At 41.1% G+C, this 26,780-nt stretch overlaps 1 protein-coding gene across 1 annotated transcript in view; it reads right to left on the bottom strand.

Annotated features, from left to right (window-relative positions):
* The window catches only part of LOC136858267 (A disintegrin and metalloproteinase with thrombospondin motifs 7), an 852,495-nt gene that overhangs the window by 200,748 nt on the left and 624,967 nt on the right, over positions 1-26,780 (bottom strand). Inside the window, exons 3-4 of the mRNA XM_067137673.2 lie at positions 1,797-1,980; positions 486-739 (exon numbers count right to left, since the gene is read on the bottom strand). Of these exons, the coding sequence (XP_066993774.2) occupies positions 486-739; positions 1,797-1,980 (438 nt within the window). The remainder of the gene's footprint in view (positions 1-485; positions 740-1,796; positions 1,981-26,780) is intronic.

The raw sequence follows: 26,780 nt of genomic DNA, 5'->3' as shown, positions 1-26,780 counted from the left end.
TTTTTCGGGGGGGGCCCCGAAGCCCGCTCCCCCCGCGTGACCATCGACTCAATCTACATGGTCTCCGACATGCTATTATTTCTAAGAAGAAGAAAGAGCTAGCAGGGAGGAGTGGGAGGTGATACAAGGAGTATCTGCCGGTTTCCGAGTCAGACTCGCTACCACGGCAAGAGTTGGTGTTAGGTATATGGTGTTGAAGTATGGTATTGAAGGGTCAGGGAAAAACCACATAGGCAGAAAGAAGAAAGAGCCTACATGTAAAACCTGACATAATCCCTTTGCCAACATGTCCGTGTTTATATACCCGCATCGGAGACGCACTACGTTGCATGTCCGCTGGAACAACGCCCTCAACGGAAACATTTTGAACACACCTAATGTGTATGTATATATGTATATGCAGTATGTATGAATGTAGAGTATGTATGTTCAGATATGTACGTGTAGGTAATTTTGTTACACGCTGCATGCAAGCATTGTCTTACCTCTGGGGACTCCAGAAGCATGATGTTCACCACCACGACGTTTATGGGATTGCCGATGGACGGATCGAGATAGAGAGCCGACACCATGTTCATTATAGTAAGGATGTACTTCTCAACGTCCTGATGGAATCTCAGCATGGCTGTATCAGCTACCAACAGCGCCTCTACGTGACTCTCGCGGCTTGTGGAGCGCCGACCACGGGCTCGCGACCGCATGTGTTTCCTCCGCAACTTCACTTCATGGCGAGGAGGTTCTGCAAGCACAGAGGAAACTGTTAAAAATAAACCCAGTAGATGTTGCACTGTTAGCTGAAAAGTATATTAAAGGAGAGGGTACAAAATAGAAAAAGCATGAGGAAATAAATGGAAGTTCAGAATATCCTACGAAAGAAACGTAGATGCATAGCCCACGTGATTATGATAAACATAGGGTAAGATTACCATTCACACTGGGTTTCTGAGTAAGATATTTTTCGTGATAGATTTGGAAACTGGAAATTGATAAATATCAGACAGGGAGAGATTAATCTGTATATGCCTTAATAAACGGACATTTTTTACTTCTATATCTTCTATATCTTCCTTTCCTCTATTTGAGTTCAGGTTAGGAAGTAAATTATAATCACTATCACCTTCCTCCATGTCTTGGTCTACTAACAACTCGATGTGAATAGCTCCAAAATTTTGTTTATCTTCGTTGGATGATTAGTTCTTTTAAAATGTTCTCCAATAACTTACAGATTTGTTCCTCTTTTTCACATCCCATTTTCAAGTTAAACACACAACGAAGAAAATTTCAGTTCACGGAATAGACAGATCTCTTGAACAATGGCATCGCGACAAGTCGTACATACTAAGAACTGTCGGTTGGAGAAACAATTATGTCTCACGGTCGAACAATTCAAGATTGACGTACGTACAATTTCGACTTTCTGACCGTGCTTCCAACTAGCAGCAAATCTGAACTCTACTGGAATGTTCCCAGTGTGAGTTAATTTTGTCAGGTGGACGCCGACCTGATGTGCACCAACGATATCTTTATCATGCCGATAAAATGTGTCAAGATTTTTGCTCGCACTAGGCCGAGATCAAGCTCTGGAACTTAGGAGCATGTGTCGGTCTCAGCACTTGATCCACGAAGACGCTTCAAGTTCCAAGCTATTAGATTGCAAATTTTTGGCAGTATGAGGTTATAAGGTCATTAGCAGAAGGTAAATTGCTTACAAGGTGTCGTCTTGGATGTTTCGACTGCAAATCGGCTTGAAAACTAAATAAGGAAGAAATAGCGAATTAAATGCATATATATTATACCTTTTGTTCCACAGTTCTTCTCCATCCGCTTTCTCTTCTTGCGTTTCCGTTTTTTGGCGGCGGCTGAGACAGCAGCCCTCTTGAAGACGAGATGTGGCCTGGAGCTGGGGGCTGCTTCAACAGGATCGTGGCCACGGGCTGGTTCCACCCAGAAGTCTCCACGACGTGTACGCAGCAGGCCCGCCTGCAACAATACAAACAAAGTTGTAGGCTAGTACCGGTACATCGCAACTCTGAAGACTGAATAAGGCATAGGATCGTATTTTGCAACCAGAAAATTGAAATATCTCAAGTTATTTCGTTACTGTTTAAAGACAAATCTATAAAAGTGATCAAAGGTACTGTTTGGGATATAAACGCTGAAGATGTATTGTCAGGGAGAGATTAAAGTAAAATTCAAATTTAAAAATGACATATTTTCCGTAATTTTATCTTGTAACAAATTGTGATATTAAATCGCTGTACACAAACATAATTTTACATACACTAAAAATGTAATTTGGTACGCAATTCATCTTCCAAAATAACTCACTGGAATATATCTTCCAAGGAAAGCATCAACGTGTTGGTAATAATAGGACTGTGGTAAGGTAAGGGTGCATTCTGCCCGAAGGCAGGTCCGAACCTCCGCAGAGGTGTGCCTGAGCCGGAGTTTGCGAACGGTAGGGTGGCTAATTCCTTTCCGCTCCTCCATTCCCTTACCACCCAACAACAGCGCGTGGCAACGCATCCACTTCTTGACCACGCCGAATGTTTCTTATCTTCAGAGATCTCACGGAATCCGGTGTGTCAACACGGCTACGGCCGTTGGCAATAGGACTGACGCAAGGCTTCCCACTTAGTTAACTCGATTTCCATTCACGGTTTTGCTGCGAATTGTCTGAGAGTAGGACCGTGAACAATCAGGCCTACGAAGACAGGTGGGGGTGGAGGTAAATGGGTTTAAATCAACTGGGCAGCCATCCTAGAAGTGGTTTCTAGTGGTTTCTTCCTTGTTATAACATATAGAAGATGATCGCTTCCTTTTCAGTTCTAAATAATGAGGCAGAAGGTGGCCTGTGGGGGAAACCGCCCTTGCTTCCAGGAATTATTATGGCATCCACTATTGTTACAGCCCGAATGAACCCTACATCCATGTAGTACCCCTCTAGGGCCGGTGAGAGACATTACGTCCACGTTATCCCCTGTCTGTCGTGAGAGAGAATTAAAGAGGTGTCGGATGGGAGGACAGGGACTTTCAACTTGGGAGCGCGCCTCGGTGACCATTGGGGTCCTAGCCGAATAGATAACTGTAATTGTTACAGAATTACTTCGACATACTGTGCCAGACTTTTCATCTTTCACCTGTAAATGCAGATAATATATTATATAAATTCAGTAAACTATAAAAAGCCCATTAACTTGTCATAATTACTAAACAAATATATATGTATTATTAAAGAGTAGTGAACGATACTTGTAATATTCAAGTACGCTATGTCTCATGTGTACTCGACAATTTTAGTTATCATGAGCTTAGTGCCTCCCCCCCACAAAGGAATTTACAAAACCTTGGCGTCTATGGATGAGTACTATAATTAAATGAAATGAAATGAAATGGCGTATGGCTTTTAGTGTCGCGAGTGTCCGAGGACATGTTCGGCTCGCCAGATGCAGGTCTTTTGATTTGACTCCCGTAGGCGACTTGCGCGTCGTGATGAGGGTGAAATGATGATGAAGACGACACATACACTCAGCCCCCGTGCCAGCGAAATTAACCAACTATGGTTAAAAGTCCCGACCTTACCGGGAATCGAATCCGGGACTGCTGTGACCAAAGGCCAGCACGACAACCATTTAGCCACGGAGCCAGACATAATGATGTCTTAACACCATTTTTGAAGCAACATCAACAACATTAACATTTCTTTATACTCTAAATTGCAACATAAGATCAATGTCAAGAGTAAATGAAACGGAATTTTGTTTGTTCTGTGAATTCAATAGTATTATCCAAAATCGACCTTGGTCATGTTTGGTTCGTGCGGTAGAGCTAAAGGCAATGCTGAACAATTTCTAATGGCAGCTGTTTTGCGGAATCAAACACGACCTCCTGCGTCCCGGAAGCTCTGTGTGTGGCAGCGAGCACGCGCACGGCATGCAGAATGAGTAGTGCCCACGGCCAGCTAATGGGCATAATTGCCGTTGAGTGTTTAGCCCCAATTCTTTCGCATTTCATCAGCCTCGGCTGTGTAAACTACTTATACTGAGTTCTTGTTCTGTTTTACCCGTGGCTCACAATTTGGGTAATGTAAAGGTAGGTTCAGTTTGTTGTTCATATTAGCACCCGGCTGAGAATAAGATACAACACGAATAATACTTATTATCGAATGAGCGAACAGCACAACGAGTTTTTATCTGATATTTTAACATCGCACTTACACATGAAAGGTTCTTCGTGACGCAATGAAGAGAAGGGGTTAGAATTAGGAGAATAGAGGCCGTGTCCTTAATTAAGGTACAGCCCCAGTATTTGCCTAGTATGAAAATTGGAGACTACGGAAAACCATCTTCAGGGCTGCCGATGGTGGTATTCGAAACACTAACCTTCGAACGCAAGCTCACAGCCACATGACCAGAACCGCTAAATGACAAGTTAGCTCAAAGATGAAAGATGAAAGACGGACAGTCCGCTGCTTTTATTCAAATGTACAGTAAGTGATCCAGTGCATAACCATGTATTAGAATCTTTCTGAATAAGCGTACTTAGCAAAAAGTATCAAATCCCACACACGAAGATCCTCGAGGTTCACATTTGTTTTCAATAAGTACTTCATCCATGTTGTGGGTGTAAGGTTGAACATTTTTCTTCTGTACTTAACAATGTGGTCGTGAAAATTCAGTTTTGCGGGCCCACCAAGATTTCATCCTTTCGGACTGTGATTTCTTCCATGCACCAGAATGGAGATGCTTCAGTCGAGTTGGGACTACTTCTTGATGAATCTGGCTAAGTTTTTATTTGAGTGGTGATCGGAACTGAATGTCCGTTTCTGAGATTACTCACTTTAAAATAGCCTTATCGGTCTCCACCAAGCAAGGAGGAATCGTTTTGAGACTTCTGAAGTAGGATAACAAACTTTTACATATTCTTTCAGCTGGCAATCTGAAGAGGTGAGCGTAAAAATCTATTCTTCTTTTCCGGATTACGTTTAGTATCTTTTCGGTGTGAGGGTATATTTCTAAGTTACTACGAAGTCTGTAAACACCATCTTTGAGGTTGGGACCAAGCATTTTTCGGATAATCCTCCTTTCTTTAATTGCCAGTTTTTCAAGCAGGCTATGTCCTCAAAGTATTAAACATTCTGCTGCATATAATGCTTCAGGTCTAATTATAGTTAGATAATGTCGATTATTTGCATTTAGAGAGATGAACTTCTTGTTGTATATGTTTTGAGCGAGTCGGAAGACTATTTCAATCTTGTTGACATGTGTTAAGACGGCGAACTTCTCAAAATTATTGGATTCAACCCATTCACCAAGGTATTTGAATCCCTCCACTTTCAAGATTCTACCGTGGTAGAGCATGTGTGATGCTAGAAATGAAGTGGATTTTGGTATAGAAAATTTTGAGGCAAATTATTATATAGTTGTGAATTGACCACTAAAGATCACGCTACAATTTTATTTTTTCTCTGTCTGAAGTTTCTTTTCCTTTAGTACTCCTTCATATGGGCGCTATGCTGTTTCTTCTGTTCATCCGTCCAGGCTCTTCCCGTCGTTGCAGTTATTTCGACTTGAAACCCTTCCAAATTTTGTCTCATATTCCGAAATGTTTTCCTGCCAACATCTGAACTTCCTGGATGCTGAACTCTCTATATGATTTTTCACGAGAGTTTAATCCTGATGTAAACAAATAGGCAGAGCACCTTGGCTTTGCACGTGGACATAGACGTAGTTGATTGGAGAAGCAACCGTCGCACTAACTCGACTGTATGCGAGCTCGCATTAATTTAATTTTATCTTAGTTTATTACATTTAGATAGTCTGAAAGAGTACGTAATCAAATTAAAATATGGTTGTCATATATACCGGTATATATCTATATGTTTAAAAAAAAAAAAAAAACAGTGATTAAATAACGAGATATGAAGGCAGAAGGCGTGGTGTAATGCAGGGAATCTTCTCATAGTGAGGGAAAGACCCAAGCTGTACAGCGTGGAGATAAGGTGTTGCATCCTAGTGATGGGTCGAACTAGCTCTTTTGAGGGAGCTAGCTCATTCGCTCCCGCTCCTAACTGAGAGTCGTTCAAAAGAGTCGACTCTTGGGAGCGGAAAGGTAGGAGCGAGCCAGGAAGTCAGAGGCCGCTCTCAGCTCCAGGTTCGTTCGTTCATTCGTTCATCCGGTTTAGGGCAGACGGCTCTTTATGACTTCCGGTCGCTCTTCATGACTTCCGGTCGCTCTGTATGACTTTCGGGAACGAACGATATAGCGCAAATAGTTTATATTTTCCACAACAGATGGCAGCACAACGTCTAGTTCAGAAAGCTTCTCTTGAAATAAAACAAATAAACAAATGCACTCCTGGCAACATTGGCAAATAATCTAACTATAAAGCTTTATATACAGTAACGAAGAAATGATTAACAAATATGCAGTATTAATGGATAACATCTAATATTACTTTGCCCATGTTCCTTTCTTCTTAAAATGATGCTTTTCAAGACTGAATGCACCGTGACGAGACGTATGTTCATGATATTGGCAATACTTATACGTTAATAAATAATTGTTTAAGAATGTAATGGGATGTAAGTTACTATAGTATACACTAAGCCATGAGTTTTTTATTCAGAAACGCCCAAAATAGCGTGATTTTACATCTTCTAGATTAATCATGACTCCCGTTTTTATTTGAAGGAGCGAGATGGTGCGAGATAGTTCACCTTTTACACAACAGATGGCAACACAATGTACAGTTTGGTACGCTACTCTTGGAATAAAACAAATGTACATCGCTGCCAACATTCGCAATTAATCCAATGATAAAGTTTTATACACAGTAACGGAGAAACGTGTCGCAAATATACAGTGTTGATTGATAACATCTGATATTACTTTGCCTAAGTTCCATTCTCCTTAAAATGATGTCTTTCAAGATTGAATGCACCGTACGGGACGTATGTTCGAGATATTGGCAATACTTCCGTTCGACCCCGGCAATCCAGATAAGCATAAGAAGAATATTCCTGTGCACGTAGTTTACATTTCACTCAAAAGATGTCATCAGAATATCCTCTTTCGACTGGAGCTGCAGAAAGTTTCTCACTTAAAACACTCCGCGTTGGGACAACAGATTCTTTCATTCATTAATGCAGCGTAGGAAACATAACTAATTAAACGCGATCTTTAACGAAAATAATGGAAACTACTATCAGCACAAATGTACATATAACCAATTATACTACAGTACGCATAGCATTTTGCCTATTTTTCGTGTACAGTATGGTCACACTCTCTTCTATTTTTTTTTTTCAAGAACGATTAAACCGTATGACTCGTATATGTTCGATATATTGGCATTCCTTACACTATCTAAACTTACTTCTTCTTCCGCTTCGACCACTTTTCCCACACTTGTGGGTTCGCGGGTGCGAACTGTTCCGCAAATGTGGATTTGGCCCTGTTTTTTAATAAGTAATAATGTTCCTGGCTTTACGTCCCACCAACTACATTTACGGTTTTCGGAGACGCCGAGGTGCCAGAATTTAGCCCCGCAGGGGTTCTTTTACGTGACAGTAAATCTACCGACACAAGGCTGACGTATTGGAGCACCTTCAAATACCACCGGACTGAGCCAGGATCGAACCTGCCAAGTTGGTGTCAGTAGGCCAGCGCCTCAACCATTTGAGTCACTCAGCCCGGCTGGCCCTGTTTTATGACCGGATGTCCTTCCTGACGCTAACCTTATGCGGGGGGATGTAATCAATATTGCGTGTTTCTATGGTGGTTGGTATTGTGGTGTGTTGTCTGAATATGAAGAGGAAAGTGTTGGGACAAACACAAACACCCAGTTCCCGAGCCAGAAGAATTACATTCCCGACTTGGCCGAGAATCGAATCCGAGACCCTCTGCAGCGAGGGTCTCAATGATGACCATCCAGCTAAGGAGTCGGACTTCTTACACGTCAATAAATAATTATTTGAAAATGTACTGCGGCATACACGTTGGTATGAGTTATTTAGCCTATATTTTAAAGCCAAAACTAGTGTTATTTTCTATTTGCCTTAATTCGATTTAATACTACGGTATATTATTTTATCCACTGTACCGTAAAACCGAAAGATTTTGGCAATATGTTAATTCATAACTACGAACTCATTTAAGAAACAGATGAGGATTTGTCAGCGTATTTCTTAATTATTTCAGACAGAATAAAACTACGCCGTTTCCACTTGCCGAGTGGTATATTCAGTATTCTGGATAGCGACTGTTTGTTCGTGCTTAGTAGAGGTTAGTTAACCCGAACTTCGTGTCGTTTATTTGCTCCTAACCTACTGGATCTATACTAGGCCCTACATCCTTCATAGATTATGAGTGCATACAGGAAGTGAACAGGTAAGTATTGCTCAATAACATGTTGTTTATTTCATTTCATTGTTTCGTTACGTTGCAAGTTGCCAGAACTATGGCACAAAAACGTACCTAACAAACAGACCAGAACCACTGCACTCGGAGCACTGACTGAATGCGGGAAGAGGCTAGACTGGGCAGCCTATAAAAAAGAAAGCGGCTTCAGTACGTCACGTGATTATCTGAGGCATGGCATTGGCTAGAAATGAACGAGAGTCGATGTGACGAGCTAGCTCTTTCTTGGAGTCGCTGCTGATAAAAGAGTCGGCTCGTGCTAGCTCTCAGGGAGCAAGGAGGGAGCTAGCTCATGCAAGAGCCGACTCGTAATTGAACGACTAGCTGTTGATAAAAGAGTCGGCTCGTGCTAGCTCTCAAGGAGCAAGGAGGGAGCTAGCTCTTACAAGAGTCGACTCTCATTGAGAGAGCTAGCTCTGAGCTAGCTCTCTCCAATGAGTCGTTCAAAAGAGTCAGTTCGTTCATGAACGACCCATCACTATTGCATCCTGCAGTAGCAGCCAGTGTCAGTATTCATAGCGAGAGAAATGGAGCAAGAGGTAGGATCATCCCGTGTAGTGAAGCACAAAAGAGCAAAACCGCTCAGAAGTGACCATAGGCAGTGCGTTGTGTTTTTTTAATTATTATAAAATAAGGGAACAGAATCCAGGTTTAGCCGTAAAAGAGATAGAGAAACTAAGTGCAGAGTTGTGTGGTGTGTCGGCTAGTTCGGTTCATAACATGCGGACAGAGTTCAGAAAGACAGGGAAATTAACAACGCCGGGAAAGGAACGTAAACGACCTCAAAGAATCGAGAAGTACGACGATATCGTCAAAAGTGGTATTAGAAGGAAAATTCATGATTTTTTTTTCGGAATGAACCACCTACTTTACGCAATGTATTAGACAGTGTGAATAAAGATAAAACTTTACCCACCTTCAGTTTAACTACATCGTACAGACTTTTAAAGGGAACAGGGTTCCAGTTTGTTAAAAGAGAACGTAAACCTGTGTTAATGGATAGGGAGGATATTGTATTGTCTTTTTGAGTTGTTTCTTTTCGATAGATGTTGTTACAGAACTATCAACAGTTCCGTCTGGTATGTCCAATCATGCTATATTCTCTATCATGATAGGAACTCTACAAGATAAGAGATATACATTTCAATTCGAAAGTTGGTATTCTATTAGGTTACAGTCTACCGGGCGGACATTTCAAACAGCTGTCCTAAGATAAACCTTCCTACGGCCGGGCTGAGTGGCTCAGACGGTTAAGGCGCTGGCCTTCTAACCCCAACTTGGCAGGTTCGATCCTGGCTCAGTCCGGTGGTATTTGAAGGTGCTCAAATACGACAGCCTCGTGTCGGTAAATTTACTGGCATGTAAAAGAACTCCTGCGGGACTAAATTCCGGCACCTCGGCGTCTCCGAAGACCGTAAAAGTAGTTAGTGGGACGTAAAGCAAATAACATTATTATTATTAAACCTTCCTACGCGTGTAATTTTGTGTTCTAGCCTACGATAGCTTTCTTTAATATTCAGAAATAAATAAATAAATAAATAAATAAATAAATAAATAAATAAATAAATAAATAAATAAATAAATAAATAAATAAATAAATAAATAACGTAGGCCCTAATCTTCAGCAGTAGATGTGGACATGCCTTGTTTACATCAGGATTAAACTCTCGTGAAAAATCATATAGATCAGGGCATCTCAGGGTGCATGCGCCTGGTGCCTGCACTGAGCATAGTGCAAAAGACGACTTCGCTTCTTGGCCCAGAGTGCAGACCCCCACTCCTCGATTTGGAGCAATAGCGCTGTCTCTCTCTTTCCCCACGCCTGTCTCGCTCGCTCCCCCTGTCTCCCACTTCGTCACTTGCTCCGCAGCGCTCCAAATCCGAGCCGAGTTGAGCCGACCTTAGCCGAGTAGCCCAGAAACGAAGCGTTGGTCCGATCCGAGCCGACTGGAACCGATGCACTGTGCACAGGACCTCTGCACCACTGTTTGAACGCATGAAATTTTGGGCGTTTGAGAGGCCCTGCTCTAGATCTTTACAACTTCCTTAATCCATTCCGTCGTTGTCTTCTTATTCCGCAGGTGTCGAATGACTTTTTGTTTAGTCTGGTTTTGTCCTTTCTGTACCAATGTCCGAGAAATGATAACCTTCTATTTTTCATGGCATCTGAAATTTTTTCCCCCATTTTTGTAGATTTTATTGCTGTTCCGAAGTTTCCAGCCGGTTTTAGTCTGGATTGGGCCCAAGATTTTCCGTATTCTTCTTTCTAGGATCTCCAGCTTCTCCAACTTGTAATTCATCGAGAGGGATTAGCTACCGTACAGATATTCTGATTTTTACCGAACTCGATAGCTGTAATCGCTTAAGTGCGGCCAGTATCCAGTAATCGGGAGATAGTGGGTTCGAGCCCCACTGTCGGCAGCTCTGAAGATGGTTTTCCGTGGTTTCCCATTTTCACACCAGGCAAATGCCGGGGCTGTACCTTAATTAAGGCCACGGCCGCTTCCTTCCAATTCCTAGGCCTTTCCTATCCCATCGTCGCCATAAGACATATCTGTGTCGGTGCGACGTAAAGCAAATAGCAAATATATATATATTCTGATTTTACCTATTTCTTATTTTGGTATTCCATGAGATGCATTTCTTGTTGTAGATGTTTTTAGTCAGTCTATTATTATTATTTTTATTGTCATCATTAACCGGCACGCCCCGCGGTGAAGGGGTAGCTTGCCTGCCTCTTATCCGGAGACCACGGTTCGATTCCTGGTACCGAGCTCGATAGTTGCAGTCGCTTAAGTGCGGCCAGTATCCAGTATTCGGGAGACAGTAGGTTCGAACTCCACTGTCGGCAGCCTTGAAGATGGTTTTCCGTGGTTTCCCATTTTCACACCAGGCAAATGCTGGGGCTGTACCTTAATTAAGGCCACGGCCGCTTCCTTCCCACTCCTAGCCCTTTCCTGTACTATCGTCGCCGCAAGACCTATCTGTGTCGGTGCGATGTATAGCAACTTGCGATTCCTTGTCAGGTCAGGAATTTTTACCTGGATCTAAGGGCTGGTTCGAGGTCCACTCAGCCTACGTAATTGCATCTGAGAAGCCATCTGACGGTGAAATGGCGGTCCGGGTCTATAAAGCCAAGAATAACGGTCAAGGGGATTCGTCGTGCTGACCACACATCTCGTAATCTGCAGACCTTCGGATTGAGCAGCGGTCTCTTGGTTGGCCATGGCCCTTCGAGGCTGTTGCGCTATAGGGTTTGGATTGGTTTTATTATTATTAATCGTCCTTACTTTATTCTAAATGAATAATTTAAATAAATCATTTAAGAGTAGGTATAAACTTAACAAAAAATAGGTTAGTTAATTACAAAAGTATATTTACCTGGCATAAGGAATATAACAATCTAAATACATTAATATAAAAATATCATTACGTTTGAAACAAATACTTAAAACTGATAACTGATTTTCTAAATTATGTTTTCTTCGATATCCAATACAGAGCATTGGCCAATTTCTGTCTTGATCATTGAAATACAAGAATATTTCATATCTTTCCAGTATCCTAATTACATACCTTTCTGGTGTTTCCAGCCTGCTGTCGAATTTGTGGGGGACCAAATGTGGAGCTTGATTCTAAAAGGTACCAAAAAATCGAAACTGAAAAGTGAACTACAGGTGACAACTCCCCATGTGTTACTATCTCTCTGAATAAGCATATTGAGGAAAAAGTATCAAATCCCACTAATAGGGGTGCTCGAAGTTCACGTTATTTTCAATAAGTACCTCATCCAAGTTGAGTTTGCTGCCAAGAAATACCAAATCCATTCAATCAGTGAGTTAAGCCATTTTCTTCTCGTGAATTTCCGAAATCTACCATGACAGCTTAGATTTAGTTTGCACGGCGTGTTCATGCTTCTAACAATGGGCTACAATATGCAGGCTTTGCCATTTACGCTGCAAATTTCAGATGGTGTTAAGGATGAAGATAATATCTCTGTAGATATCTGTTATGAAAACTGATGACTTACAATGTTAATGTGCGTAATAATTAAGCTGTGAATACATGACATTAGATACCAAAACCTAATTTTATGTCAAAAGGTACCAGAAACGAATTTAAGTTTCCTAAAACAAGGTGTTCAAATCATTAGTAAATAGACGTGTAGTATGAAAGACAAGGAATGAATACAGAGTTATGTCATATTACCTTTAGAAAACAATTACACTTTCTGTAGTAGTAGTAGTAGTTCGATTCTCCCATTTCCTTATCAAATTGTCATAGTAGATTTGGTACCTGTTGGAACCAAACTCCACGAATCATCTCACCCGATGGCCAAGTAAATAAACCTGGCTAAAATATTGTCTGAGGTGTGAATCTGGCCACTGTGGCGATGTCTGCACTAGACCATGATGGCACTTTGTGAAGGAAATTGAAATAATATACAATACTGTGAATAAAGTAACGGACCTTGAGGTTCTAGAATATAGCCCTAAACAACACTCAAAATTGCATTGCAGGGAAAGGATAAAGTAAGTACATTGTACTAGTAGATTGTAATTCCGGCTCCTTGAGTGAATGGCCAAAGTAGTCGCCTTTGATTCATTGGGCACCGAGTTCGATTCCCGACCAGGTAAGGAATATTAGTAGCATTTATTTAATTAATCTAGCTCATGTTCTGGGTGTTTGTGAACGTCTTGATATACATATTCATCCACACACAACACAACACAACACAACACAACACAACACAACACAACACTACACTACACTACACAACACCACTCACGGGAGAAATTAACGCAACAGGGAATATATCCCTCCACATGGGGCTGGTGTCAAAAAGAGCATCTCATCATAAAACTGGGCTTAATCCACATTACTGCCGACCCCAGTTAAATGTAAAAAATGACAAGAAAGAAGAAGTAGTACAAGTGGATCGTAAATTAGACGCAACTTCACCTAGCACTGCTACAGTTGAGTTTCAAAATTCAGAGAGCCAGAGTGCCGTAATTAATTGATCAGCTCAGCTAGAGAATGGCATTGAAAGAGGAAGTTGAGCAGTCAAAACACGTGGAAACCAGTATTGGAACTTTCTCTGTGAGTTTTGTAATTAGACTGCTGCAACTTAAGCCAGTTATTTCCTTAAAGGAACATTCTTGTGGTTGTTGAACTTATCTTTTCTATGAAATGCGCTTTCTTCTAGGAACTGTATTGCCACTGATGTACTTTCAGCACTCGATCCTGCTGAACGGGCATGTTGTGAGTGTTAACACATACATAGTATCCTTATTTAATCCAGATCACGAAACACATCTAGCGCATTTGTTGCACTTTGTATTGAATACTAAATACGTCCAAGGTTTATGGGAGCTAATAGTGGTTTTGTTAAGCTTCCTTTACTCCACAAAGGTCGAGAGGTGAGTGTGAAGAACAGAAGTTAACTGAGAATGTTGTGAAGTTGGTATTCAGATAAAAAGTCGTCGACTGATGCGTGTAAGGAGTAGTTAATGAGTCACAGATAGGTATCTTCTGTAATAAGAGCTTTACTGTATATTTACATTTAAAATGGTTTTCACAAACATCTTGCAGACTGAACGCTGAAAGGCATAACCGTCTATAATGAACAATATATGTACGTACTTATTTAAAATGACTGCAGAACATTGTGGAGTGTTGTTATTGTCTGCCACTGTGAAAAGTAAGAAAATAGGCAGACAGAACGATTTACATATTTATGGAGAAGTTGTTCGTTTTGCTGTTGAAATACCTGGACGGCAGAGATTTGAGGAGAAACGTAAACATTCGTAAATAAATATAACGTAAATTTTGAAATAACATGAATAATAATCGTGATATTATTATTATTGACTACTGAATATTGTTTCATTGACTGCTGATAATCTTCAGAAAATCCAGAATTCTTCCCACAAAGGGTTCCTTTTACATATCAGTAAATGGAATGGTAAATATTTCAGCATTTCTTCTTCTCATTATTATTCTATTAACACTGTTCCAACACCGTGATGGGGGTCACGGGCGCTACCTTTGTCACAGATGTGGATTTGATCCTGTTTTACGGCTGGATGTACTTACACAAACCGAATGAGGAAAGATGTATTCACTATCGTGCGTTATCTGACGTGGCTGATAGTGTATATGAAGAGGATTACATTGAGACAAACACAAAAACCCAGCCCCGATTCAGAGGAATTAACTAGAAGTGGTTAAAGTCGCCGAACAATTTTTAAGACTTCATTTTTCTGTTTAACGTTGGATAAATAACAAGTTTAATAGTTTTCAGTAACTTTGGGATAGGAAGGGCCCAGAATTCGGAAGTAGCGGCCGTAGCTTTAATTAAAGCACAGTGGCACCATTCACGTGGTGTGAACGGTGGAAATTATGGAAATCTATCTTCAGGCCTGCCGAAGGTGGGTGTGAACACACCTTTTCCAAAATGCGGAGTTAGGGAGCTGCAAGACCATATCGCTTAATCAACTCGCTCTGTTTTATTTTTCTCTTTGAACATCGAGGTATTTTAATTGGCGAACTGCATTTATATTACACAGTCGTATAAGGATATGCATCCGACTCCTTGGCTGAATGTTCAGCGTAGCGGCCTTAGGTTCAGAGAACGCTGGGTTCGATTGCCGACCAAATCGGGGATTTTAGCCGTGTTCGGTTCCTTAGCTCGGAAAATGGGCTTTTGATATCGTCTTAATACACATTTTCGTTCACATGCAACTCACCACCACCATTACCATCACCACCACCACCACACCACCAACCACCATAGAAACACTAGTGAATATATCCCTCTACATGGGGTTGGCGTCAGGAAGGGCATCTGGCTGATAAACTGGGCTTAATCAACATTGGTGCTGATCCCAGATAATTAGAAAGAACGACCAGGAATTAAGAAGATGAAGAAGGTCGCTTTCTCTACTTGCCGTTGTTTAAGAATTTAAACTTCCTGAGGTAGCCTTTTAAAGTACTATATTTAGTCCACGGAGAGGATATTTAAGACAGAATTCTTTATCGTAATTTCTTTTCCTCGTTTGCTTGGACTCCTGTTTGTGCCATCGGCTGTTCTCAAACGAAACTGTTACTCGAACTTATAAAATTAATCTTTGAACTACCGAGCTCGATAGCTGCAGTCGCTTAAGTGCGGCCAGTATCCAGTAATCGGGAGATAGTGGGTTCGAGCCCCACTGTCGGCAGCCCTGAAGATGGTTTTCCGTAATTTCCCATTTTAACACCAGGCAAATGCCGGGGCTGTACCTTAATTAAGGCCATGGCCGCTTCCTTCCACTTCTTAGGCCTTTCCTATCCCATCGTCGCCATAAGATCTATCTGTGTCGATGCGACGTAAAGCAAATAGCAAAACAAAAACAAAAAAATCTTTGAACTTCTAAAGACACAGGTACAAAGACACCCGGACTCTCGATATTTCCTACATAACCCTGTTCTTTTTTATGTAAGAGTCGCATATGTCTTAACCAGGTCGGAAAGGAGGTGTACGCATTTGGTCTGGCAGAGAGCGCTGATCTTCAATTCATTTGTTTTCCTTGGGGATGGCGATGAGCTGTTCAAACAAGTAACTGCATAGCCTACTACCGTATGCAAAACTCACCGGTCAAGAACGTTCCAGATAACTGAATCTGTCACCATAAGACCTATCTGTGTCGGTCCGACATAAAGCCAATTCTAAAAATAAAATAAAAAGATAACCGAATATTTACCATTTATATCAATCTTTGCCAATTATCTCTGTTTACCTGTTCGTGTTGTCAACTAACTTGCTGCTCAGACCAGTGGTATTCGAAAGTACTCAAATACGCAAGCCTCGTGTCGGCAGATTTACAGGCACGTAAAAGTAACTCCTGCGGGACAAAATTTCAGCAGCTCGGCGTCTTCGAAAACCGTGAAATTAGTTAGAGAAACGTAAAACCAATAACATTATTATTATTATTATTATTATTATTATTATTATTATTATTATTATTATTATCTACATACATTTGTTTTATTCTCTCCGAAATTACTTGCCGGTGAATCACGAGACATTGATAAGCCTCTAAGATCATTCAATTTTGAGTAATCATAAAAACAAATCATTAAATGATCACTCCAGTAATAATTGCAGGCGAAGGATTAACCAGACCCGCAATGCATTCTGTATATAGCAGGTTACTAAGCGACTAACACTTTCATTATTATTCTGATGTATGTGAATTTCACCCTTAGTAACTTCCTTGCATGCAGCACGTTTGATTACTATGGTACCTGTTAAGCCAGAGAGTATACACTTTCTCTGATCACGGAATAATACAATTCCATGCTAGATACTCTTTGATTCTCTAACCTTTCCCATCTTTCATATATATATATTCAACAGATGGCAGAGCGTTCCTAATAACTTACAAATACCAAATTAATGGAGAGTTGCTATAGTAGCGCCTGTGTACAAAGGAAAGGGTGATAGAGATAACGCTGAAAATTACAGGCCAGTCAGTTTGAAAGGCATTCTATGTAAGCTCTGGGAAAGCATTCTTTCTGATTATATTATACATGTTTGCGAAATTAATAACTTGTTCGATAGAAGGCAGTTAGGGTTCAGGAAAGGTTATTCCACTGAAGCTCAACTTGTAGGATTACAGCAAGGTATAGCAGACATCCTGGATTCAGGAGGTCAAATGGACTGTATCGCGATTGACCTATCTAAGACATTTGATAGGGTAGATCATGGGAGCCTACTGTCAAAAATGAGTTCAATTGGACTAGTCAAAAGAGTGACTGAATGGGTTGCTATATTTCTAGAAAACAGAACTCAGAGAATTAGAGTAGGGGAATCTTTATCAGACCCTGTAATAATTAAGAGGGGAATTCCTCAAGGCAGTATTATTAGACATCTATGTTTTCTTATATATATCAATGATATGAGTAAAGAAGTGGAATGAGAGATAAGGCTTTTCGCAGCTGATACTATTCTGTACAGAGTAATAAATAGGTTGCAAGATTGTGAGCAACTGCAATAAGACCTCGATAATGTTGTGAGATGGACAGAAGACAATGGTATGATGATAGACGGGGTTAAAAGTCAGGTTGTGAGTTTCATAAATAGGAAAAGTCCTCTCAGTTTTAATTACTGCGTTGATGGGGTAAACGTTATTTTTGGGGATCATTGTAAGTACCTAGGTGTTAATATAACAAAAGATCTTCATTGGGGTAATCACCTAAATATGATTGTATATAAAGGTTACGGATCTCTGCACATGGTTATGAGGGTATTTACGGGCTGTAATAAGAATGTAAAGGAGAGGGCATATAAGTCTCTAGAAAGACCCCAACTAGAGTATGGCTCCAGTGTATGGGACCCTCACCAGGATTACTTGATTCAAGAACTGGAAAAAATCCGAAGAAAAGCAGCTCGATTTGTTCTGGGTGATTTCCGACAAAAGAGTAGCGTTACAAAAATGTTGCAAAGTTTGGGCTGGGAAGATTTGGGAGAAAGGAGACGAGCTGCTCGATTAAATGGTATGTTCCGAGCTGTCAGAACAGAGATGGCGTGGGAGGACATCAGTAGACGAATAAGTTTGAGTGGTGTCTTTAAAAGTACGAAAGATCACAGTATGAAAATAAAGCAAGAATTCAAGAGGACAAATTGGGGCAATTATTCGTTTATAGGACAGAGAGTTAGGGATAGGAATAACTTACCAAGGGAGATGTTCAATAAATTTCCAATTTCTGTGATATTTATCATGTAAGAAAAGGCTCGGAAAACAACAGATAAGGAATCTGCCACCTGTGCGACTGACCTAAATGCAGATCAGTAGTGATTGGATCGTCGCCATAAGACCTATCTGTGTCGGTGCGACGTAAAGCCCCTAGCAAAAAAAGTAGTGATTGATTGATTGATTGATTGATTGATTGATTGATTGATTGATTGATTGATTGATTGATGGATTGCATGCTGCTAAGAGAAAAAAGTCTACATACAAACAGACCCCATCATGACATACGTCTTAGTCATTATCTGGGAATAGCTATCGAAGGATAACGTAGCTACACTAGAAAGAGCGAAGGCCATGTATGTTAAAAAAAAATGTTCTCTGCATAACAAAAATAAAAAAATAAAAAAGGTTCCTTCGAGGCTAACCTATGAGCTCACAGGACAACCGTTTTCTAGGACACAATACGAAGCTTCACATCAAGAACTGCAGGATAACAAGCGAATATGGTTGGCCTATAGATTTTTATCAAGCAGACATGATGACATCAGAATGGATGCATTATGATTACGAAATGCGGCATATCAAAACGCGTTTCTTTTTAAATTCTCATAAAGACATGAAAAGAGCAGGCTAAACAATATGACTACGGCAGCCATATCAAGACGTGTTGTCTGACCTACTTATAGCACGAGTCCTCTAGGTATTATTATTATTATTATTATTATTATTATTATTATTATTATTATTATTATTATTATTATTATCGCATTTTCAATTGCTAGGTCTAATCATCATCATCTTTTTACCTTGGTCTTTCCTCGAATTTCCTAGGGTTGGCACTTCATGCCGAGCGTCTTTCCTGATGCCAAACCTATGTGAAGGGATGAACTCTAGTCACTATTGCGCCTTTCTGTGGTGCTTGGTGATGTGATGTGTCATATAAAGACGAAGAGCGTGTATTGGGACAAACACAAATATCTTGTCGCCGAGCCAGAGGAATTAACCAAATGCAGTTTAAAAAGCCGCCCTGCCTGGGAATCGAACTCAGGGCGTTTTGAATCGAAGACCAGTATGAGGACCATTCATCCCAGAAGTCCGACGGTTCCTAGCCCTAATCACCAATAAAATTTGTAACAGGTCATAAAGGGTTTGATACAGCCTCTTGAAATAAATACAAAGTTGGTTAACATGATAAATAGTGTCGTTGTTGTAAGTTAATGGGCAAGGCTGTTGTCGTGTTGATTTAATTAAATTGTATATTCATTCTTCTTTGTCGTTAGTTGGCTGATAAAGGCAGTAAATTACTGTATTTATGACGTGCTGGATCTGATCTTTGATGTCACAGTGACACAGCGATAATGCATGTTTAGAGCTTGTAAATGCATAAACATTTCATTCACTGAATCGTACTAATCACAGAAATTGAAATTAATGTCTTTAAATATAGCCATAGCCCTTTCAGATTATCAAGAAACAAACGCATGAACCGTTCCACTTTAGTTAGTACAATGTATTGTTAGATAAGTGTATTTAAGTTTTACGTGATGATTGATCATGGCCAGGACCACTGGACCTTCAGTTTAAGAACCACACATGCATTGACTGCGGTTCGAACCGCGGCCACCTTGGTGAGATGGCAGTGAAATTTATGATGTTCAGGGTTTACATTACGGGAATGAAAGCTGAGCGGACTATTTGGGTGGACTCTATCTTATTCATAAGTCAGAAGTAACAAACGTGAAAGTATCTGGTACAAATAGGTGGGAACATTGACAGAAGGGTACACGGAATGAATTAAAAAAATTAACTATAACTATCAGAGAATATTAAGCTGTTGAAAATTGATGTTAAAATGGTTCTTGCCTAACGTGCCGACAAAATCTCTACAGTAGTAGCCTTTTAGGGTTACTGCAGTTTCGTAGAAGTAGAGTATATTTGAATCGCCTCTAATTACAAATCCTCGAGCATGTTACACTCCATCCCTTGTTGGTAGACAGCACAAATTCTGCTCCCTCTCCCATACTGTCAGGATTAAATACTTTATGAAAGCTGGTAAGATCTTTCACTAGCATTGACCAAAGCTAAACCAATTTACACCAATATAGTACAGGGAAATAATTTATTCAATGTCATTTTTATTGAATGTAAAGAAAGCTCTAAAGCTCTGCTAATTATTGTCAGAGTACAGCAAAGCAAACACTTTGTTGCGTGTTTGCACATGCCCTGACCTCTCTCGCGTGATGTCTAATGTCATGTTATGGGATCAATCCTGAGAGCAGCTAAGATATAAAACGTTGGTGGTCCAATCGTATCTTATTTATGTAGGTCGCAATTACTCGTAGAACGTTGGCTCTCCTGTCCGTCCTCCGTGTGTGCTCATTTGCAAAACTGTTCATGTCTCGAGGAAGATAACTACAACACTACATAAACAGCACTCAATAGAGCTATTATTCAATGCAACTTTTTTTTACCGATGTATATAATTATGCCAATGAGTCTCCAGTATCTGATTTACAACATGCAACTATATCGCGTTAAAGAACTCCTTCTGCCAAGTTGGTCTTCTCTCGTTCGATTAAATCATTCTAGGAATATGTCGCATTGGTACTTGTCCCAAGACATATTTTCTATTTCTAGCGGCACAAATCACGCATATAAGAATGAATTCAAAGGAATACAAGAATCTTTCCTTATCCGTTTACCGTCTAGGATTGGTTTTTTCCCCTCTGACTCAGCGAGGGATCCCACCTCTACCACCTCAAGGGCAGTGTCCAGGAGCGTGAGAATGGGTCGGGGACACAACTGGGAAGGTGGACTAGTACCTCACCCAGGCGGCCTCACCTGCTATGCTGTACAGGAGCCTTGTGGGGAATGAGAAGATTGAAAGCTATAGATAAGGAAGAGAAAAAAGCCGCCGTGGCCTTAAGTTAGGTTCCATCCAGGCATTTGCCTGGAGGAGAAGTGGTAAAGCACGGAAAGCCACTTGGCTCGCTCTCTACTCAGTTGATCTCCCGAGGCTGAAAGGAGCCCGTTCCATTCCTCGTGCCACGTTTCAAATTTCGTGGCAGAGCTGGGAATGGAACTCGGGCATCCGGTTTGGCAACTAATCACACTAACCACTTACACGACAGGGGCGGGTAATACAAGAATCATAGATAGAAAATACAAGACAGATTTTGTTGTAAATTTTCCAGACCGTATGAGTTGTCTATGCCGACGGATCATGCAGCCGTAAACTAGCGTTCTGGAGATACTCGGCTGAAACTCTACTGTTATCGTCGAAAAGGTTCTTCGTAGTTTTCCATTTCTGTTTGCTAGAGGTATAATAGAGCCAGCTCCATATTCAGGCCGGCGACAGTGAGGTTCGAACAGACTACCCCTGAGTGCAACCTCATAGCTGCGCGATCCTAAGCGCACGGTCAACTTGCTCTGTCGTATTTTCTACGGAGATCTGTAGCTGTAGGCCCATACCCTCTCATTCCCTGCGTATGTGCCGGCCACACGGTCTTTCGCGGCCTATCGCCATATGTAAAAAAAAAAGAACACGTTTTTCAGGAATTAGTCAGGCAAAAATTACGAAAGCAAGAGAATTAAATAGCGGAAACCAAAATTTATGAAAGATATTTTAGGCCAGCCCCGTGGTGTAGGGGTAGCGAGCCCGCCTCTTACCCGGAGGCCCCGGGTTCGATTCCCGGCCAGGTCAGGAATTTTTACCTGGACATGACGGCTGGTTCGGGGTCCACTCAGCCTACGTGATTAGAATTGAGGAGCTATCTGATGGTAAGATAGCGGCCCCGGTCTAGAAAGCCAAGAATAACGGGCGAGAGGATTCGTCGTGCTGATCACACAACACCTCATAATCTGCAGGCCTTCGGCCTGAGCAGCGCCCGCTTGACAGGCCAAGGCCCTTCAAGGGCTGTAGTGCGATGCGGGGCGAGGGAGATATTTTAGGAATATGTTCAATGAAATTTTTGATTGAGGGATGGAACGGGATTCACTCAGGCTTATGAGACCAACTGAGAAACTATTGATATGAGAAGCAGCGAACCCGGTCACGAAAGTGAAGTAATATGGTTGGGGATGTTGTAACGCTGATCACTTGGAAACCCAATACCTTCAGGCATCTGGCTAGGAAGCAGTCTTTCTGGCAGTCCCTTAATGAACTGTACATTTGGACCAAAGATTTAAGATGGCATCTGGATACGCAAAAGTTCAGAAGAACTGCATTCGCTGTCTGAACGATTCACCTCATTTACACGGCAAAGATGCTTGAAATTATACGGCCACAAAGCATGAATGGGTGACTCGCTTGGCCAAGAAAATCTTCCACACCATCAACGGAACACGACAGTCCAAAATACGATGGTTGGTAGACACCTCAAGTGACCTCACAGAAATCGATTTTGACCCACAGGGAACTACAAGGACTACATACAGGCAAAAAATAAATACACATAACCCAAGAATTAAACAGGAAGGAATTTGAAACTCAAAAACACATGGATGCAAGAAAGAAGACTCTCCAAAAGTGAAAGGATGAGGAATTTTGGTAAGATGAGGAAGATAAGAAGAACAAGAGACCCAGTGCTAAGTAAAGTTTCTACGCGCTCCTTAGAGGGCGAAACGCAATACATAAGTTAATAATAATAATAATAATAACAATAACAATAATAATAATAATAATAATAATAATAATAATAATAATAATAATAATAATAATAATAATAATAATAAAAGGTGCTGAACCTGCTTTCAACTGCTATCCGTTTTAAGAACGTAGAGTAGGCCTACCAGAATTTTGCCCCCAGATTAAACTTGCTAGTATATCTAAAGACGCTATCTCTCACATACTAGCGATCTTAAATTCCACCTGATTGTGCCAGGACTGGATCTCGCAAATCGAACGAAGGACGTGAGCGCGTAATCAACTACGCCGTCGAAATTTCATGTATCGTGTATTCCAGAAATTTTCTGAAGCAAGTAGAGATGGTCTCAAAGCCAATTGTCCTCTGAATAGCTTCCGGGAATAGCCTACTGAACTCGAAATAGGCCTTATTATGTATTTTCAACTTCCACGTAACGAGTTACAATTCAAGAACAATACACAGTCAGCTAACCTCTTCACCATCATCTTTTTTTCCATTTGCTTTACGCCGCACCGACACAGATAGGTCTTATAGCGACGATGGGATACGAAAGGGCTGAGATTGGGAAGGTATCGTCCGTGGCCTTAATTAAAGAAAAGATCCAGCATTCTCTTGGTGTGAAAATGGGAAAACCACGGAAAACGATATTAAAGCCTTAATTAATCGAGTTCGAAACCACTAAATCCCGAATGCAAACTCACAGCTGCGCGCCCCTAACCGCACGGCCAACTCGCTCGGTTGAGCTGCAGTGCGACGGAATATGGTCCCTGGCAGAGATTATGTATTGGAGCAAGTGTTTATAATTTCTTTTCCTCACTGATTTTTTAGCTTGGAGGAAAATGAAAAATAAAAGAAAGAACCGACGAATGTGGATCCATCGCATTGTGGGTGATCGAGTAAAAAAGAGTTCAATTTTATACTTTATTCGAACAAGCAAGGAGAGATGAAGAAAACTTATTTAAATCACCAAGATGTGAATCGCCTGTTTCGGTAAGTTAATTTACTAAACACAAACTAACAAAGAAAATATACTCGTATGAGAACCAGTGTACTCCCAGAGGGAAAAAAAATGGTTATAACACTGGGGTAAATTCCAAACGCACACTTGTATTTTAACATGAATTTCTTCTTCTTCTTCTTCTTCTTCTTCTTCTTCTTCTTCTCCGTCTTCTATAAGTGCCATATCCGGACCCGCAGTCGTTGGCGATCATGCTGGAGAAAGCACCCCCTTTCTTTAGCCAACTTGAAGGGTTGTTCGGGGTTGTTGACGCAAGCCTAGTCTTTGATGTTTTGGAGCCAAGACATCGGTGGTCTACCAGCTCCTCGCTTGCCTCCTATTTTTCCTTGTAATATGAGATGTAGAAACCCTAAATAAGCTGTTTTCCTGGCGTTGATGACCTTAGCCAGCTCACGTTCAGCTCTAGCTCTCTTTAATACTTCATTATTAGTTACAAAATCCGCCCAGGCTATTCTGAGTATTCTCCTATGTAACCACATTGCAATGGTCTCTAATCTGTTCAAGGAGGAAAATATTATACGCACCGACTCTGAAACCCGTGTGTATGATCAGTGGTATAAGACTCAATGGACGGAGGAACCGCTTGGATTAATACAACAGCTCGCTACGTATCGGCAGTACGATGTGCAGAGTCAGCACATGCACCGCGACATGGGTATCGCCGCTATGTGTGGTTTCACCGACTTAAATGTTATGTAGGGAGCGCCGAATCTGCTGCCGAGTCTGCTGCCGACACAATGAAAACCGCAGTGTGTGCCGTCGCCCTTACAAGTGATATAGTTACATTGACCAGGTCAATTGAAAACGTGAAATTGCGCTAAATTTTCAAAATGTTTAACTAAAATCTAAATGGTTCAGAAATGTTTGTAAACACATTCAGGAGGATGACAGAAAATCTGATAAGCCCAAAACGTGTGCAGCAGAACGTGGAAAAGAGTGCCGGCACCTCGAGAAAATGGAGATGTCCGCAGCACAGGACGTACAGCCCAGCCCTTCTATACCGCCTTCGTCGTTTGCCGTAGTCATTGTAATTTTGAAATGAAAGAAAATGAAATGGCGTATGGCTTTTAGTGCCGGGAGTTTCCGAGGACAAGTTCGGCTCGCCAGATGCAGGTCTTTTGATTTGACACCTGTAGGCGACCTGCGCGTCGTGATGAGGATGAAATGATGATGAAGACGGCACATACACCCAGTCCCCGTGCCAGCGAAATTAACCAATTATGATTATAAAATTTCCGACCGTACCGGGAATCGAACCCGGGATCCCTGTGACCAAAGGCCAGCACGCTAACCATTTAGCCATGGATCCGGACGTAATTTTTAAATCACATTCTATAAATATTGTTGTTACATCTAATTCGATTTACTTCATATCAGTAAGAAAGACGTATTCTAAGTCATAAACCTCCGACACATCCCACAAGTTTCTTTCGTGTAAAAGAAAAGTGAACACAAATCCAATGAAATCGAAACTTTATTCCGCAGTGAGCGACTAAAAATTCCAACTTTTAATCTTATTTTAAACTAGACAACGCAGAAAGTTATGAACTTAAAACTAATCATTATCGGCGGCTCCCTGACGTAACTGACTGAGGTCTGTAACTTGCTTGCGAAGGTCTGAACTGGCACTAAATAATATCGACAGATTTTTTTTATAAATGTTGCCTAATCTGACTTCGTTGTCAGGAATCATTGACAGCCATTCAATACAGAATGTTTGATCTATGGAACACCTTGCTATCATGTCAGTTGAGAAAAAAAAGCTTAACGTTCGCAGCGTATGTAAATGATTATGTTTCACACTAACATCTCTGACTTGCCTGCGACGTTGATATACTTACTTAATAAATAGATCTCAAAATGTGTCTCCCACGAGACATGCCTAGGAACTGACGACGAGCTAGGCTGTCATCATCCTAAATCCTGAAATTTTCGAGATCTTGAATAACAACTTCAATGTATTTGGATAGTACCGTCCACCATTGACAGCGAAGGTTTCGGAAAAGGATTCTCCTATGGAAGGGAGGGGAAACGTGACAGCTGAGTGGCATTGTCACTGGCTCTTCTCCAAGGCGGACACAGTTCGAACTATGCACGGCCAATGCTAGTTGCTTTCCGTCGCACCGACACAGATAGGTCTTATGGCGACGATGGGACAGGGAAGGGCTAGGCGTTAGAAGGAAGCGGCCGTGGCCTTAATTAAGGTACAGCCCCAGCATTTGCCTGGTGTGAAAATGGGAAACCACGGAAAGCCATTTTCAGGGCTGCCGACAGTGGGGTTCGAACCTACTATCTCCCGAATACTGGATACTGGCCGCACTTAAGCGACTGCAGCTATCGAGCTCGGTCAACACAGCCAATGCACATAGGAGTTTTGAATACAAAATTATCATCCCTGTAATACAATTTTCACGTAACTGGAGATCCTGGGGCTAAGATCACGAAATAAAAAGTCACGTAATATTAGTTTTATTTTTTGTTAGTGAAAGGGAATGACAAAAATCTAATGGGGAACCAGCCATAAATTGACCATAAGGGGAATTACTCATGGTATGTTCTATTTCCTTGGAACTTATTTGACTATATGCAAACCAGATTGAAAAACCAATACTTTTTGAGTGCAAATCATGTTATAATTAACTACAACCCTAATGTGCTCATTCTAAAGCGCCTTGGCTTCATTCGTGATATAATCGTATTAGTCTGTTTGTTGAGATTTCGAAGTCATTCGAGTCTTGAAATTGTCAACACTTTCATAATTATTTCTAAATATTACGTACGAATCACGGTGAAGTGACACTATTATTCAGTAAATAGGCAATTTTTAATCTTGCCATTTGTCGTCTTGGAAGTGGTTTTCTACGGTTCTACACTTCAAACGCATTAACAGGCTGAAACAAGCAAAATCAGTTCCGTGCAGGCCCCTGAAGAGGCAAATTTCACCACCCAGTGAGATGAGTG

This window comes from Anabrus simplex, chromosome 1, assembly GCF_040414725.1.
Source record: "Anabrus simplex isolate iqAnaSimp1 chromosome 1, ASM4041472v1, whole genome shotgun sequence".
In the NCBI taxonomy this organism is placed as follows: domain Eukaryota; kingdom Metazoa; phylum Arthropoda; class Insecta; order Orthoptera; family Tettigoniidae; genus Anabrus; species Anabrus simplex.
Note: the sequence above shows the minus strand (reverse complement) of the source record. Positions and strands in the feature narration are given on the sequence as shown.